This window comes from Miscanthus floridulus, chromosome 8 (genome assembly GCF_019320115.1).
Source record: "Miscanthus floridulus cultivar M001 chromosome 8, ASM1932011v1, whole genome shotgun sequence".
NCBI lineage: Eukaryota > Viridiplantae > Streptophyta > Magnoliopsida > Poales > Poaceae > Miscanthus > Miscanthus floridulus.
This window is the reverse complement of record NC_089587.1, coordinates 18,568,733-18,586,511: the sequence shown is the minus strand read 5'-3', so window position 1 is coordinate 18,586,511 and position 17,779 is coordinate 18,568,733. Positions and strand designations below refer to the sequence as shown.

The 17,779-nt window shown below is 43.6% G+C and overlaps 3 protein-coding genes and 1 pseudogene across 6 annotated transcripts; 2 read left to right on the top strand and 2 right to left on the bottom strand.

The window, feature by feature from the left end:
* The first annotated feature begins 2,202 nt into the window (after window positions 1-2,202).
* LOC136471268 (uncharacterized) lies at window positions 2,203-5,371 on the top strand (annotated as a pseudogene).
* A 336-nt stretch (window positions 5,372-5,707) lies between these two features.
* On the bottom strand, window positions 5,708-7,670 carry LOC136471267 (uncharacterized). The gene is made up of 2 exons (XM_066468999.1): window positions 7,262-7,670; window positions 5,708-5,939 (listed from the first exon to the last, which is right to left on the bottom strand). The coding sequence occupies exon 1, from the start codon at window positions 7,570-7,572 to the stop codon at window positions 7,297-7,299; it is 276 nt and encodes a 91-aa protein (XP_066325096.1). The 5' UTR covers window positions 7,573-7,670; the 3' UTR covers window positions 5,708-5,939; window positions 7,262-7,296.
* A 195-nt stretch (window positions 7,671-7,865) lies between these two features.
* Window positions 7,866-11,461, top strand: LOC136475885 (putative clathrin assembly protein At5g57200). Of its 4 annotated transcripts, none has more exons than XM_066473536.1 (15): window positions 7,866-8,200; window positions 8,313-8,382; window positions 8,479-8,576; window positions 8,684-8,822; window positions 8,917-9,017; window positions 9,181-9,273; window positions 9,372-9,422; window positions 9,518-9,583; window positions 9,664-9,729; window positions 9,832-9,912; window positions 10,022-10,093; window positions 10,164-10,325; window positions 10,424-10,502; window positions 10,654-10,769; window positions 10,883-11,374. In XM_066473536.1, exons 1-15 carry the CDS (start codon window positions 8,120-8,122, stop codon window positions 11,321-11,323), a joined length of 1,716 nt encoding a protein of 571 aa, XP_066329633.1. In that variant the 5' UTR covers window positions 7,866-8,119; the 3' UTR covers window positions 11,324-11,374. The 4 variants fall into 4 exon arrangements, with proteins under 4 accessions (XP_066329633.1, XP_066329630.1, XP_066329634.1 ...); XM_066473533.1 differs by having other exon boundaries at window positions 8,917-9,044; XM_066473535.1 differs by having other exon boundaries at window positions 7,867-8,200; window positions 8,917-9,044; window positions 10,167-10,325; window positions 10,883-11,461.
* Window positions 11,462-11,960: 499 nt separating this feature from the next.
* Window positions 11,961-17,090, bottom strand: LOC136475886 (glycosyltransferase BC10-like). Its single transcript, XM_066473538.1, has 11 exons — window positions 16,912-17,090; window positions 15,823-16,327; window positions 15,600-15,698; window positions 14,485-14,585; window positions 14,329-14,400; window positions 13,838-13,928; window positions 13,618-13,698; window positions 12,990-13,046; window positions 12,777-12,899; window positions 12,645-12,683; window positions 11,961-12,097 (listed from the first exon to the last, which is right to left on the bottom strand). Exons 2-11 carry the CDS (start codon window positions 16,195-16,197, stop codon window positions 11,969-11,971), a joined length of 1,167 nt encoding a protein of 388 aa, XP_066329635.1. The 5' UTR covers window positions 16,198-16,327; window positions 16,912-17,090; the 3' UTR covers window positions 11,961-11,968.
* Between the last annotated feature and the right edge of the window lie 689 nt (window positions 17,091-17,779).

Genomic DNA, 17,779 nt, shown 5'->3' with positions numbered 1-17,779 from the left:
AGACCCCTTTCCACTTTCATTTCTTCACCCGATTAGGGTTAGGGTTTGTGTCTAGGTTGATCCAAATTAGGCCAAATCGAGCCCTCTTTCTTTTGTTGTTTTATCTGAATTGGATCTCTCACCTCCTTCTAATTGTTGCTACCTCAAACTAGATCTATAAACTAGCAACCTTGGCTCTGGTACCATTGTAGGAATCGAAAACTCTTCTAGGTGTAGATCAGTGAGTAGTTCTTAGATTAATGCATAAATCGGGAGAGGGAGACTTGGTGATGTACTTCATCATACGTAGCCACGGCCATGGCGCCACAATGACATGGCCACTGGAGTCGTAGTAGCAGTGTAGTGACGGTGCGCGATGATGAGGCGAAGTGCAGCTGCCCGGTGGTGGCACTGTAGAGGCGACGGTGAAGTCGGTGGCGACTTCCCGTCGCTTGCAACGCCCTCTCTTTAGATCGTGTTGGAGTTGGGATAGAGGTGGGGCGTCTGGCGGCTCAGGGGAACCTCGTACCGTGTGCCCCGGCCCCAGCCTCCCTTTTATGGTGTTGTGCGACGGGGGGCCACCAACTAGGGAGCGGTTGGGCGCCCCTGATCAGGGCGCGGATTCAAGGGCCCAATTAGTCGTTGGACCAATTGGTGGAGATCAAACTAACTGTATCATCACCCGGCCTTGCGCCTATCGCCCCCCACAGCCTTCTCAGGTTTGTGTCATCAAAGCTTCATACACAGATTCATTTTAAGAGAAAAGGCTCAATCAGCATCACAGGTAGGTCATATATATACAAACTTTTTTATGTCCAATTGCAACAACTAAATTTTAGCTTTTGAAACCTGGTAGATAATTATTGACATGCAGTGACTCATATATAAGGTGATATCGACTCGTAAAGATTGAAAATTCATCTCGACTTCATCATTGGCTCATATTCAAATCTAAGCATAATGAACTTCAAGGACCTTTCTTGTCTATTTTAGTTTTCAGGGGAAAATAAAATTGATAATAGGATAGCTTTGAATAATAAAGCTCACCATCCCTTGAAGAAGATATATGGGGCATAAAATTTTGCCGCAGACATCCAAGTAATTCAAGCTTCGGTTGAGTTTACTGTGGTACTCTGTGAGGTGCCTGCAAAGTAGTAGACAATTCGCTACATAAAGCACCTATTCATGATAATATATTTTCACATGATCATCACATCATCTTGATGAAGAATATTTTACTATTGAAAATTTTTAACCCTACATATGGAACGAATAAAGAAAAATGTGTACCTGCATTCGTGTTTTATAAGCTAGAACCGTATATGTATAGAATTACACATATCTACTAAACAATAGATGCCTTTTATGTTGAATAATGGTCTCTTGTCATCCCTCACACGTGGATTGATCAAACAGTAGGCATATGTTGATTCCTCTATAAACATGACAGAGTTTTGGAGTGCTGAAGTCACATGGTAAACTACTTGAGTTCCCACATCATTGTTGTGAGTTGCCATTGACTGTGTAATTCTAAAAAAAGCATACATTTTCATAGAATTAAGTTTGCATACTATTCCAATAATATGGATGTTTTATTAATTATCCTATTCAACAATATGACCGAATCATTGGACTGCCAATGAAACATGGAAGCCTTTTGCTCATAGCTGGCAACAATTATTTCGACGTCGTGGGCACCCCGAGCGAGCACGTGGCAGGCCTGATTTTGCTATATCCACCGAGGAAACCGGACTAAAAAGGATTTTCCTAGGGAATAAAATTGTGTGGATCATGGATCCAAATCTCTCACATGGACCCCTATCCTTGATAGATGACAGGTGACATCCTAAAACGCTCATGTGGTCAACAAATCTATCAATTACATGCTTAAATTTGGTTCCACAAAGTATTACCTTATTTAGATCAGTAGATTAGCCGTGTGATTAATTTCAGATACATATCGTCAATTCAAGAATAGGGAGAGAATTGGACGCGGATGCATGCAATTTAATTCCTTTCCTAGACCCCAATTCATAAGCACCACGAACTCGTTCCAAACCAAACCAAAACAGGGCCGGGCCTGTTATAGTTAGTAGAAGGGCCCAGCAGCCCGCGAAACACACAACTCTCTAGAGCCTGTAAAACAGCTTCCGGCCCATGAGTCCTCCGCATCGCTCACCCAGCCACACCCACGACTCGGCCTCGTGCCCACGAACCCGAACCCGAACCCGAACCCACCTGCTCGTGCGACGCCGTCTTCCCCCTTTACCTTCCTTCCCCGGCGACCGAAGCCGCCAACCCCAGCCTCGCCATGGACTCTCTCCTCGCCAGCTACGCCTCTTCCGACGAAGACGCCGACGAGGCCCCACCTGCTCCTGCTCCTGCTCCTGCCCCTTCCCCCTCCCCCGCCGCCGCCTCCGGTGGCGGCGCAGGCGGACTCTTCTCCTCGCTCCCGCAACCCAAGTCCGCCCCCGCCCCGCTCTTCTCCTCCCTCCCGGCGCCCAAATCCACCCCGGCGCCGCTCTTCTCCTCTCTCTCGGCTCCCAAATCCTCCCCCTCCCCCTCCCCCGCCCCCGCCCCCGCCCCTACCCCCCACCCCCACCTTCTCCTCCATCCCGGCGCCCAAGTCTTCCGGAGGAAACCCTAAGCGCGTCGTCCAGTACCGCCCGCAGCCGATCCGGCAGCCCACAGGCGACAGCTCCGACGAGGACGAGGACGACGCCAAGAAGCGCCGCGCCAGCAACAACGAGGCGCGCTTACCACCCGTGTCGGCTGGCTCGGGGCCCGTGTCCTCGTTCCTCCCGCCGCCGAAGCACTCGCTCGGGCTCGTCGCCGGCTCTGGCGCCGGAGCCAGGAGGTCGGCAATCGATACGGCTGCGCCGGAGAAGCCAAATCTCGGCGCTGCCGTACCTTCAAACTCGGTTGCCAACACAGGAGCCCCGGAAAGGCCCGACAGTGACGCGTCTGATGACGACGATTCGGACAATAGCAGCAATGAGGAGGACATGCCTGCTCCAGAGCTGGAGGAGGAACACCAAGAGCAGCAAAGTTTTAGTGCTGCAGCTGCAGAGCAGCAGCAAGGCCATGATGCTGGAGCTGGGAGCACTAGTGGATATGAAGCCTATGCATGGGATCCAAACTACTATGACCAATACGGTGCGAACTATGGCTGGGATCCTAGCGCCAGTGCAAATTATGCGGATGGAACACATTATGCCGCTGGCGCCAGTGCAAATTATGCGGATGGAACACATTATGCAGCATATGGAGGAGGGCAAAGTGGAGGGTATGCTAGTTCGCAAGGAGGGGAGCAGGGCAGCGGATACGACCATGTTGCGGCAGTGCCATATGGAGTAGATTATACTGGAGGGTATGGTCATGAGGTAGCATCAACCACGTTGCCACCGGTGCAAGAACCAGTACTGCCACCAGAGATGGGTAGGATTGGAGGGAAGAGAGGTAGGAATGATATGCCGGCCCAGATTTTAGAGGTAAATCAAGCAGAGCTGATGAAGAACAGACCAAAGCAGGATAAGTCCAAGCTCACAGGGTTGGCCTTTGGTCCTAGTTATCAGGTACAGATTCATCACTCTTTGCTAATGTTTTCTACTTTTGTTGAGCACCTTTATGCTTTATTAGCTTATTATATGCTTGTGTTTCAATAGCTTAGTGCCAAATCCATTAGATAGAAGTGGGATGGCAAAGCTAGATTATTTGCTCTATTCTCATATTCCTCAAACACCAGAAACTAAAGCTACTCCTGTGTGTCGTGAGCCAGTATCAGATACTGTAGCTCAATGCTTAATGACACAATCACACAATAGTATTTGTGCAGAAGCAATAATGGGTATGATACTAGTTCCCAAGCAATGATTCTTGAAAAATAGGCACACATATGCCACACTATTTTTATTTTTATTTTCATTGTAATTTTGATTTATCATGAAGCAAATAAAATACTTGACTACCAAAAATCTATGTTAGGTTGTGAAGTCATATTGTCAATGGTTTGATTGCCAGTTCTTAAGTGGAGTAGCCGTAAAATAAAGTTCTTTAGTGGAATAAATGGCTACATTTTGTACTTTAATGAAGTGAAAAATCATTCTATTTGCACGTTATTTTATTAAAACGTTTGCCATATGAATAGTTATGTTTGTAAAGCTTGCTTATGGTCATCCAGAATTACAGGCAAATGGTATTTGTATTGTGTCTTACTTTTTTTGGGAGTGATTTCACAGCTTTATGCTTAAGTAAATTTTATTGTCACAAATAAAATGAAAGGGTTGATGCTTTGATCCTACAACCCTTGAAGAGATTTGCACAAATTTAGGAGCAAAGTTAAGTAGCTGGAATCCACCCTTGCTTTGTGGATTATGATACACACAACTCTCAAGGGGTGTAGGGGTGTAGCATGTAACGAAGTATATGGTTCTCCAGCTAACAAGTTGATACGTTTTCCCTCCTATGGGATTTGGGCACATGGAGAAATTGATGATGCACCAAGCCAAACTAGGTTTAGGCCATACAGTATACTCTTGAAATAAGAATAGGCTAAGAGTTTATTTTTAACTTTCTTTACATCGGTCAATGGACAGAGATTAGCCTTTGTAAAAAAAAAAAAAAAAGAATTGGTTTGGTTGCCTGAACAATAAATTCACTTATGAACTGAAGTACTAACTAGAAGGTCAGCATGTATCACCCTATGGTTCAACTGTTTCAGTAACGTGTAGTAGTCAGGAAAATATTGATGCACTCCCAGGTCCTATAGGATCCCATACAGTTCTGCAATGGGAACCATGTTTTTGCATATCCAGCATTCCCATGTAGTACAGCAGTACGCTTGTTTTGCTGAATGACTATAAGAGAGCTCAAAATATTTATGTTCATCATTGTCCATTCAATCCATCCTTTTGCATGAAGAAAATGTACTGTATAAATACATCAATGTTGTTATGGTCCTTACCCAAGATTTCACCTTGTGAACAGCCTGCCCCTTCCGCGAAAGGAAAGCCATCCAAGTTGCATAAAAGGAAACACCAGATCAGTTCTCTGTACTTCGACATGAAGTCAAAGGAGATGGAGCTTGCGGAGAGGCGTTCTAAAGGCATTCTCACGAAAGCAGAAACTCAAGCAAAATATGGCTGGTGAGCATGTAAGAAAAACTCAGGATACCTGTATGGGATCCGTTGAATTGAAATGTGCGGATTTTTGTTGCAAATTTTGTTGTAACTTTTACGGACTTTGTAAACCCAATGCAAAACAAATAGTTCAATGGTCAGTCAATATCGAGTCAACACTTGTGCTACCCAGCTTTTCTTTTTCTACTTGTACTCCCAACTTGTATTGTGATGTTGCTATGAATAGTACATACTTAAAAGCATGCAGGTAGTGTACTAGTGTGTCCACTGTCCGTCCCAACGGCGATAGGAAGTGATGTTAAAAAAATAAAAAAAAATAAACTGCAATAGGAAGTGTTGTAAAAAAATGCAATATGAAGTGTTATAAAAAAAATGCGATAGGAATAGGAAGGAACCACGCGGAAATGGCTGCATACATACCAGGTGGTATACTGCTCATTTGAGTTAACACTCACGTACAAACCAAAACTTTCATATACATTGGTTTCAATTAGTGAACGCAAAAGTAATAGCTGAAGAGGCATACAACGACGATAACACCACGATGGTTCAGCAATGCAGCCAAATATGAATGGAGTCTGGAGCATATAAATTACAAAAAAGACTTGTACTCAATTACTGAAAACGTTTTTAATCACAATGCATGCACTTCTTAGTTTGAAGTTGCTTATGACAAGATGCTGAGGAACATAACAATAAGCTGGACAGTTTCTTGCTGTCTGGGTACAAAATAAACGATCAAATTAACATGACTCCAGTAGCTCATCAGCAGAAGAAAATAAAAGCCATCAGCCTGAATGGACCCCAGGAAAGCCACCAGTCCTGAAACAAATAGAAAGAACAGGTGTCACATAATGGTCTTCAATTGGAAGGTAGAACAAACTTTACATCGATAAACACCCAAGTGGTCAATTAGTAACATCCTAACAGTAACAGGCACAGAAGATGCACAGACAAATGGGCGGAAGACACCGTCTGCGACATAGCACATACAAGGTATTGCCAAAACTGTGCATTTTCACGGATATCATAGTCTGGAACATTAACCTCTTATGTCCTTTCTTTTTCAATAAGTCCTTTCTAAGTCACGTTAAGCAAACACTTTTAATCCATTTCGTTTTAGTCAATACCATAGTTGCGAAACCATCCCTCCCAGAATGGAACGACGATATTCACACATAATAAGCAGCATTTAGCGACCACTTTTATTCCATTTCATTCATGTCAATGCCACTGTTACGTGACCATCCTTCTCAGAATGGAACAAAAATATTCACATACATAATGGGCATCTTTTAGGTCCCCTGTACAAAGCGCCACACATACCCTATAATACAAAGCTCGAGTTCAAAATAATTTGGCTATTTGGTCTATATAAACAGATTTATTTTCTCACTTCAAAAGACACAGAACCTACAGATCAATGGTACATTTGTTGGAAGTGAAACAAAATTCTGGAATCAACTTGCAGGAAATACTGTCTTCATAACGTTTGTTCAACAAGGCAGTAAACCATTTTGCTATCTATCCATTTCACATATCTCTGGATGTTGACTCAAAACTTTTACACTCAACAAGACGAGTAGCACACATTTGAAGTGAATTAAGGAGATAGATCCCTATATTAGGACAAACTAAGCAGGATTTCATTGTTGCACTGTGATATGGCAGTCACACACAATACAGATAAACAAAAAGACAACACTGCGATCAGTAAAAAGATGCGATCGCAAGCCAACAGTTAGATGCAATCCATGAACGCCAGATTTAAATTTGTCTGCATTCAACAACTAATCTTTGCACCCCTTGCAGGCAGAAGAGGTGTGAAGGATATCTCAAAATCTGTAGGGAGATATGCACTATCCGATTTCACATTTCAATTAGGCGTGCACAAACACAGGCAAATAATCATCGCTAACACAAATCACCACAGGCAATTACTAATGACAACAAACAAATTGATCTGTAGCCAGCAGAGCTCTGCACCTAGGCCTACCGCGCTCCAAATGTACAGGGATTGAACCCCTCCATCCAGATGCATATGCAATTAGTCGAGAGCAAGCCGGTCGGAGCGATCCACGTTGGGACAGGCAAGACCGATCGGATCCGATACGGCAGGGTGAGACTGGGAGCCGCAGACTCACCTCCGGCCCTGCCGGCGAGGGACGGGGCGGCGGATCTAGTGCTTCCCGCCGGTCCTCTCCATCTCCTCGAGGTGGGCGAGGTGGGCGCGCTCCCAGGGCAGATTGACGAGGTAGGAGAAGGCCATCCCTCCGAAGCAGACGTGGAAGAGCGGGTCCGGCGAGCTCGTGTCGATGTACTTCTCGATGTAGCGGTCGACGGCCTGGTCAGCGCTCTTCTTGACGTTGTCCCAGGTCAAGCGCGGCTTCAGGTAAGCCGGCACCTCGCGGACCTTCATGCCCCGGATCTCGTTGTACAGGGCACGCAGCGCCATGGCTGATCTCCTCTCGGCTCCGGCTCTCGCTCGCTAGGGTTTGCTCGTCGGCGTGGGTGGGTGGGGCTGCGGAGGAAGGGGAAGGCGAATTTGTTCGAGGAATGGAGAGCTGGGGTTGTTGGGCCGGGCCGGGCTTGTGTTACACTGGTGCAGTTGCTGGGGCACGGGCCGGGCTTGTGTTGACTAGTGCAGTTGCTGGGGCATGGCTTTTTTGGGCCATGAGGCGCACGTGATGCCCAGAAGGCAGAGGGGGCATGGCTTTTTTGGGCCATGAGGCGCACGTGATGCCCTCCCGCGCATACCTGTCCGAGGAGATACAAATGGCGGCAACGCATCTGCCTCTCTTTCTCCCTCTGCTGGAGCACCGCCACCGACCGCAGGCTAAAATTAGCGAGAGAGGTGTGCGGTGGGCAGGCAGGCAGGGTATGGGGGGAAGCAGCAGGGGGTGGCGGCGAGGTGGCATTACCGATTGGAAGAAAGGAGGGAAGAGGAGGCGAGGTGAGGGAGGACGAAGAGGGCGCATTGTGGGTTGGGTGATCACGGCCTGATGGGGTCGTGGCGCAAGGCCTACGGCGCCCTCAAGGACTCCACCACGGTTGGCCTCGCCAAGGTCAACAGCGAATTCAAGGTGAGCCATGGCAATGACGATCCGATTTCTGTGGATTCTAAACTCTCATCAACTGATTTCTGTGGATTCTGAATTCTCAACTGTTTGATGCTCTCTGTTTGTCTGAGAAAAGGAATTGGATATTGCAATTGTGAGGGCAACCAACCACGTCGAATGCCCTCCCAAGGAACGGCACGTTAGAAGTGAGTAGTCATCATGTTCCTCCTTACTCTTGTACATTAATTGAATCTCCACGCCCCCAATTTCTGTGGTATTCTGATCTTCGTCTTGCGACGCAGAAATATTCTTGGCAACCTCAGCAAATTGCCCTCGCGCAGACGTCTCATACTGCATATATGCATTGTCAAGGAGACTGTCCAAGACAAAGAACTGGATAGTGCGTGCTGTTCCTCGTTGCCAATTACTGATGATTCATCCACTTTGTTCGGTCTCCGTGTGTGGAATTCATCATGCCTTTAATTAACGCATATTCTATGTTTGCAGGTTGCGCTCAAGACATTGATAGTGGTACATAGGCTTCTGAGAGAGGGTGATCCCACATTCAAGGAAGAGTTTCTGGCCTACTCATCCAGGGGGAACATTTTGCATATAGCCAATTTCAAGGATGACTCTAGCCAATCAGGTGAGTTCTTGTACATCCTGCTGGGAATTTCTTTAATGTTCCTTCCCTGTGAACTATGAATGATGAATCAATTCATCCATCCTTAATTTGTCAGCTTGGGATTGCTCCGCATGGGTTCGCACCTATGCATTCTTCCTGGAGGAACGGCTCGAGTGCTTTAGGGTTCTCAAATACGACATCGAAACTGAGCGTCTTGTGAGATATCCCCAGACTTCTAGCAAGGTTCTTTTTTTTTTGTCTTCTGAAATTTGCTGCACAGCATTTTGATGATATATAGAGATTTTGTCTCTCTTCTTTTTTATTATTAGAGATTTTGTCTTATGACTGCGTACATGTTTTGTAATCCTGACAAAAACAGGCACACAGTAAAACCAGGACCCTACCTAGCCCAGACCTTTTGGAACAGTTGCCTGCACTGCAGCAGCTGCTTTTCAGGGTTGTAGGCGTCCAGGTCTGACATGCCAAACCTCTACTGCTAAGCTTTCTTAAGTTGTTTAAGCTTGTTGAATGTCTGGTGTTCACTAGTTACATTCTTGTTGTCAATTCCAGCCTGAAGGTGCTGCCTGCTCAAATTACCTTATTCAGTATGCTCTAGCCCTGGTAAGCTGCAAACATCTTATTTCTTACAAACTATTCCCCTCTTGTAAGACATTTTTTTTGTTCTAGGTCTCTTATTCAGCTCTTGCATTCCTTAGGTTCTGAAGGAGAGCTTCAAGATCTACTGTTCAATTAATGATGGCATCATCAATCTCGTTGATATGGTAAAGTAGCAATTCTACCACGAGTTTCTTTGTCGCTGAATCATAATCATAATTTTCTTACTCCGGCTGGTCTGGTCCAGTTCTTCGATATGCCAAAGTATGATGCAATCAACGCTCTGGCAATTTACAAACGAGCTGGCCTGCAGGTGTGTCAGCATTTTTGTGATACTGAATTGAAGCTTAGCATGCCAAGCTTACCAAATAATTCTCAGAAGAAAATAGTTTTGATTTATCAAATTCATTCACAGGCAGAAAACCTTGCTGAGTTCTATGACTTCTGCAAACAACTTGAGCTTGCCAGGACATTCCAGTTTCCTACTCTCAGGCAGGTTAGTTAATTTGTCTCTACATCTTACCGTCTTGATTTAGAGCTGTTATTAGGAAGCTTTAGCTTAAAAGTTGAGTTTAAGTAATGCGCTCATCACTACTGTTCTGCAGCCACCTGCATCGTTTCTTGCAACAATGGAAGAGTACATCAGAGAAGCACCCCGACCCTCAATCAAGAGTGAGGTGAGTGCATCTCCTTTTGAGAAACAAGTACTAGATTTGTTTTGTTTTGTAACTCTTGATGCTCCTAAAGCAGGAGAGCGAGGAGCCGAAGCTACTGACCTATGACGAAGAAGCTCCAGAGGAACCCGAAAATCCAGTGGAAGAGGAGAAAGTAGAACCTGAAGAAGAACCAGAACCTCAACCTGTGCCTGATCCAGAACCCCACCCACAGCAAACAACTGGGGATCTACTAGTATTATCCAATCTTTTACCTGATTCATTTCTGCTTAGAAAAACTCTCGTGTACGTTTACCTGAATCGCTTTGTGTTCTTGGGTTTGCGTGAATGCAGAACCTGGATGCAGAGGTGAATCCTTCGATTGCGGAACTCGAAGAAAGCAATGCATTGGCACTTGCTATTGTAGCACCAGGTATCGTATGCACAATTTCGAAGAAAGCACTACTATTGACACAATTGAATACCAAACTATCAAATAATCTTTGATCTGCATTGCTGGCTTGCTGCTATTAAGCGATGAAACGAGAAGGAAATACCAATAGTTTTTCTGGTTTTGCTGGTAGGTGACTACAAGGCGTCAGCAACTCAAAGTATGTTTGATGTCAATTCGTCTGGGTGGGAGCTGGCACTGGTCACTGCTCCAAGCACCCATACAAGCCAAGCAGTTCAGACCAACTTGGTATGTACAATCATTGCTCTATAAGCTGCTTTTCAGATATCCACCTTGGGGGGCAAATTCAGAGTAACCCAGAGATAAAATCACTTACAGATAGAATTTCATCTGATCAACAGGCTGGAGGCTTTGACAAGCTGCTACTTGACAGCCTCTATGAAGACGAGGCAAGGAGGCGGCAGATCGCTAGCGTGACCTACACCGGTAGCCTAGGAGCACCCAACCCTTTCGGCGCCAGTGCCAACGATCCGTTCGCCATGTCCAGCAGCTTCGCACCACCGGCTCATGTGCAATTGACACTGATGACTCAGAACCAACAGACGTACTACCAGGCGCAGCAGTATTTCCAGCCACAGCAGCAGTTTCTCCAGCCACAGCATCAGCAGCAGTACTTTCAGCAGCATCAACAGACGTCGGCAATGCCAACACTAAACATGTACCACCACCAGTATCAGTACTCTGTGCCTCCATCTGGAGCTTCAAACCCGTTTGGTGATCCTTTCGGTGACCTTGCCCCAATGGGTGCTCCTGGAAAACAGAGCAACTCAGTTTTTCTCTGAACTTGTTGCTACTTCTGATCATTCAATTGAGTAGGGCAGCAAACCTGTACAGCACGAGTTTCTTCGCTGAGTGGAGGTGTGGTATATTAACTTTTTTTTGCAATATCCAAATCTTGAAATATGACATGATTAGTACGAGTTCTATGCTGAATAGTTTTTAGGAACTAGAAGTTTCAGTGTATAATGAAACCATGCTGCCAGACTCATCAGAAGAGTAAAACTGTCACTGGAACTCACAACAAGACCAGGTTAAACTATAACGTGTAACTGATTTCATAAACTCTCGTGTCTACAAAAGAATTAACCTTATAATAACAGTAAGAACTGACAAAAACCCCTGTTACTCAGGATATGGGAGCTAGGAATCTAAGAATGAGATAGAGAGTGAGGAGAGAGAAAGAAGTGAAGGGCTAACAGAAACATACAGTCATACAGAGGGCACCACGAATGACAGGGAGGGCAGCGTCAATACTAAACAAACAGCACCTCAGCCCTACCAAAGGACTCAGAATTGCATCACTGGCCCTGGATCTGTAACTCTGTGTTAAGCCTCTAAGTATTAATTTCACAATCTACATGAAGCGAAAAAAAAAAATCCTAGGGGAATCTCCTAGGCCAAATGCCAAAAAAAAAATCATGTAGAACTCAAGCCGATGTGTAACTGGAGAATAGCTTCAGCAGGTTGTTCAGAGATTCTGGGTAAAACTTTCTAGCAAAAAGGTAGCATGGTCTTTTTGTTCCATTCCACATACATGGGGTCCGTGTCATAACTTTCTGCAATGAAGAAAAAGCAATACATCAATATTCCATAAAGATGCTACAACACAGCCACGTGTCATCCATCCAAGGTAAGAGTCCATGGGAGAGAACTGGACCCCGGATCCATACAATTTTATTCCGTGTTTTCAAGTTCAAAATCTGCTGAATTATTTGAGCGGGACATTCTTCAGCATGCCAAGTAAGATAGATGCTACGATACAGTATTTTTCAAGTTCAAAATCTGCAGAATTACTTGAGTGGGACATTCTTCCGCATACCAGCTAGCGGTTGGAATCAAGTATCATTTTTAAAGGAGAATTAAGTATTCTAATGCACCATCAAAAAAAGGGTAATCACATGCATTTACTTTGAAACAGGCCTATATTAACTATCCAAATACAAAGGTTGACACCTTGAGTGCAAGGCATATGAAAACATCAAATATTCTTTGGTGTTCTTGTATAACTACAGTAACGCAGCAATCATTACCAAATCCTAGTAAAGAGGTAATAGCAAATTCCTATGTTGTGCTTGAGAGATAAGGAGGAACTGATATGCTTACCTTATCATCACTCGTAATGTGGAAATTCTCATTGACAGACTGCACAAAGTAAGGCAAACAAATCAGTATGAAGCACAATGAGTTGAGGGCAAGTGGGAACATATTTTTTCCAATAGCAAGATAAAGGCATACCGTTATGTTCTTTAAGAGTTGATAGGTAACATCTGCAGCTCTATATGACCTTGGATGCCATTTTCCCTCGGACCAATCAACATGAGTCACTGACCAGTTAGCTATTCCACCAGGATCGACCATCTGAAGATTAAAGCACAACTATACTAAAAAAGGAAAGCAAGGGATCGAGGAGAAAAAAAAGGCAAAGAACAGTTGAAAAGAATTACTAACATTGAAGAGGGTTGGCAAATAATGCTCATCAGCAATACAGTTGCGTCCCTCTGCTGGCTGCAAATAACAAAAGCAAAGACATTGCTTAGCTAAAACCAAGTTTTAAGATGTCATGAATTGTTCTAATACGGTTAAACCCATGACAACTGGTTGTGGTAACAAATATATGTAGCATGGACATGATGCTGGTAGCCTGTCATGTGACAATTGGTATGAGATGTAAGTATGTAACATACTCAGCTCTGTCAGTTATTAATCAAGCCTGTCTGCTGTAGTTGCACACTAACACAATAAATGAAAAGGGAACTCTCTTTGGGTTTTGTGAGGGTATGCTCAAAGCATACTCCCCTTTTAACTCACTAGCCTCATTGCCAGAAGCAGTTAGAACCACAGGACATAAGTTTTTTCCCCAATTTTCCTAATTTTAGGCCACCTATAAACTACTATACTGAAGTTCCATGATGATATGTCTAAACTGCAGATCTAAAAGAAGTCCTAGCTCTGTTGTCAACTTATTTGCAGTTAGCATACGAAACATAGTGATCATCACCAAGCACTATAAGCAAATATTTGCATAACTTGCATCCAGTTTCATTCAATTAAAGAATACCTATGTGAGGGAACATACCTTGCAGTACAGCTTGAACTTATTGTAGTAAAGGTTGTCTGCCAGAATCAATAAAGCGTGCCTTCGTGTTATAGCAAACCACTACAGCAAGCACAAAAAATTATTCAACAAAAGCATTAAAAAAATGTGATCACACATCAATATGAACTACCATGTCATGATTATAAGACGGCAGAATTATGAATACTTTGAAGCACCAATCATTCTATTAAACATGTACCTGGGCACCCTTCCTGAAGTCCCTCTGTTCTATTTCAGGAAGCATTTCCATCGAATACCTTCCAGTTCCATGTGGACCAGGATCGAGGAAGCTGATAACATTGACAAGATCAGAATAAACATGTGAACTTATTTTCATTTCAGTTAATGAAGTTAGATAAAACTGGGATAACTCATTGATTTACTCTTTATTAGAACAAAATGCATATCTTATCTAGGCTATCATTATTACATCATGCATGCATTCCATTTTAGTAACATATGCCAAGAATACCATTGTCCCTGAAAAACAATGTGTGATAGAACATAGAAGTATTCCTAACTAAAATATAAATAAAATTTACCACAAAAATAGGACTTCAAGTGAATTTGAAATAGGTGTCTCGTCAGCAATAGGGGAAATAAGCAGAAGTTTCACTAGTTTTCAAATATACATGTATTCCTGTTGACATAAGAATCGAGAATATAAGTTGTAGCAAGTAGTAATCATACCAATCAATGAAGCTGACATTGGTTCCCATCAGATAATTATATATGTAATCAAATGTATGTAGTGGAACACAGCTGTCATACAAGAAAAAAGTTTTATTAAATTACTAGCAAAAGAATTGAGAAAAGAGCTCTTTTGCCTGCAAAATCATTTAGAACCTGTCAGAAAGCAAGACGAAAAATTGATTATCAACATCTTCCAATGCATTTGCTAACAGCCTCTTCTCTGCATCAACCATCGAAATCCTCCCCCATAGTACCTACAGTTCAGTGACATTTAAGTGTTACATTCCACAGAAGCAAACATGTAGCAAAAAAATAATAGAATAATGTCAGAGAAAAGGAAGCAACATGGACAAGAAATGGTAAGGATCATTTGTATCAGTGAAACTTTAGAAGACAGGATTCAATGCATTCCATAAAGGCTAAAACAAAAGTTGAAGCTAGATTAAAAGCTTACCCATATTTAAGTCCATTCAATGCAAAAGTAATCTCACTTATAGCCCTCGAAAACTAACCCAGCTGCTTTTAGATCATTTCAGTTTCCCCTCACGTATTGGCCTTTCTTTTTCTCTACTCTCAGTGTTATACCATCCAATCTTCCCCTGTCTCACCGTTGTTAACTCCCAGTGCCTTAACAACTAATGGACCTAACTCCATTGTTTCATTTAAATCCCATTGTAGCTTCATAAAGCGTGTAAGAAAAACTCTTAACAATACAGACATTAAAAATAAAGTACTCTATACATGTCAGGCTGAGAAACTTGGTCGCTAAGATGGGCAGCATAAAACCTCTCTTTTTCCTAGGACTGTCTGGTTGATTTCTGTAATATAGTTAGCAACTTAGCATAATTATGCTCTACTTTAAATAGACATTGTTGAATCACGTGGAATTGAATCTAGAGACTCATCTACACAATGGCAGCCTTAGACAGATAGGCTCTACTAAAGTTTCTGGCAACAAAATGGTCGATCTATTAGTGTTATAAATGTCCACTAAAAGGACAATATGAAGAAAAAATGATGCACCATTTTCTTTTCTTTTTTAGCAGAGGTAAACCCTGCTTTTATAGAAAGCATATAAGAGTACAAACAATGTTTAAACTCACACAAAAGCTACGGCTGGGGTTACCAGCTTACAAGATTCGCACGCCAGAAGGGCAGGAAATGCAACATTTTCTTCTTCCTCAACAATCACAAGAATGGTCAAGGCATGATTACATGTTTACAGATAAAGCAAACTAAAGCACTTGTAAAGGGGTGTGAGGGAGTACCTTTTCACTGTGAATTTCGCGCCCAACAAACAGAGAGCTAGAATGTACAGGTTTTTCACGAGATGCATGGATATAGATGGAATATCGACCATCATGACCCTGTGCAAAGAATTTCGAGCAAACTAAATAAACTATTACAAAATGGTGACGGTACAGCAGACATAATACAAACTTCATATTTATTAACTCCAAAATTAGATGATGGGTATATTAAGAACCACACCTGTAAAAATTTCTCCCACAACCTCTCAAAAGGCAATGTACCTGGTGTCAAGAACATAAAGGCAATCTTTGGGTTCTTTGACACAGCCATAGGCATCGAAAGAAGATCCCTAATAACCACTGATGAAACTATCTCTTCATCAGTTTTCTCCCGAGCAACAGCAGGTAGCCAATCCTTGAACGGAGTACAGACACTCGAAGCAAAGAAGTAGCATGCGGAGTAGCGTCGTGGTGGGTAGACATAGGCCCCCATAAGGGCAACACAAACCAATGACAATAGCACTATGATCCACATGGGCTTCTTAGCAGTGCCTCGGTGGCGCGGAGGGGGCATGGCTGTCATGTCCTTGCTGCTCCGCCCCCACACCTGTTTCATCTCCTTGCCATTGACAAATCACAACATATGCCTTGTGGTGACAGCCTCCACCAATAATACAATACTACATGCCACGCAGTAACCTGTAACCAAGGTGAAGTACGTTGTGCCCCAGAGTTGCCTCTTTTTTCTGCAATGCAAGGTACCCACAGCGTTAATCCACGAACTGGGAAAGCTCCAAGTCACGCCACTATCAAAAACAGCAAGCAAATTGTGATGCAATACTACAAGCCTATAGCACATCACCCCTCTACTACAACCTACGAGATCTGCTACTTGTCTTACGTCGGTTTAACACGATTCGAACGGCCAAAACCAATAGTTCCAAATCGTTTAACTGTCCCATCGATCAGAACAACAAAAACAGTTGGCGATCCCCCTTGCACAAATCAAATCATACCCACCATAGAAGGTGGACGAGTCCAAACACTTGCCACCCAAAAGTCAACTCCTAGCTACATCCCACGCTGCCAACAGCAACACGCTCCGCGTTCCAAATCCAAACCCAGGCATGACCACCCCAAACGAACCAAATCAAACGCTCAAGCTGAAATCGCCTCGATAATTCACGCGAAAACCGAAACGCCACGACCAGGACACACAGGAGCAAGCATGAAGCCTCTACAGAACGAAACCGTCCCCGGAGCACCCCCAGCCAATGCGAGGAGGGTAGCAGGAGGGCCTGGTCGAGCTCAACCGTCGCGGGAAACTTACCCTGGCCCGGGCGTGCTGCAGCGCGAGGAGCGGTGAATCCGGTGGGGTGCGTCCCGGGGCGCAACGGGCGGCGGGATCTGGTGCCTGCCGCCGGCGAGATCGGGCTAGGGCTCGCGCGCGGGCGCGAGGTGGAGGTGGTGGTAGTGGAGGCCTCTGAGGGGAAGGGGAGAGGAAGGAGAGGGATTTAAGCAGTGGGATTAATTAACGGCAGAGTGGATTTAACTATTCTGTTAAGGCGTTATGGGCTTATGGCTAGCCCCCACGGGCGGGTTACACACGGTTTTTTATCGACTGTGACTTTAAAATCTCCTACCCAATATTTCTATATTTATAGCTGTACCTCTATCTCTATATATCTATATTTATAGCTATTTTTTTCGTCCATCCATTTTTTTTTCGTCCACATCTCTCTAACTACCGATAGTTGAGAGTTTCTTCCATCTGAACTTATATATATAACTCGTGCTCATATGAATTAGAATAGCTCTTGTCTAGTATGATACGGGGCCCGATTACAAAATGTATTGCGTTATGTATGGTCTATGCTTAACCAAAGATTTCATACTCATGCGCAAAAGAAGTCCATACTCAATACGCTTACTATATAAAAACATTCGATTGCTATATGTAGTAAATTTGTTTTTTTTCCTTTTCATATTCTGTTCAGCCTTTTATATTTTTTTTACTATCTCCGATCAGCCGATCCGTTTTTCATTTTCATATTCGTTTCATTTTTTTCCTGATTTTCTCTTTTTGTTTTTTCTTCTCTTTTTTTTTCTTTTTCTCTTTTTTGGACTATCAGGTCTGTTTCATGCCATTTCTCTTATTATTTTGCATGTCATTTTGTTTTCCCGATTCTCTCATGATT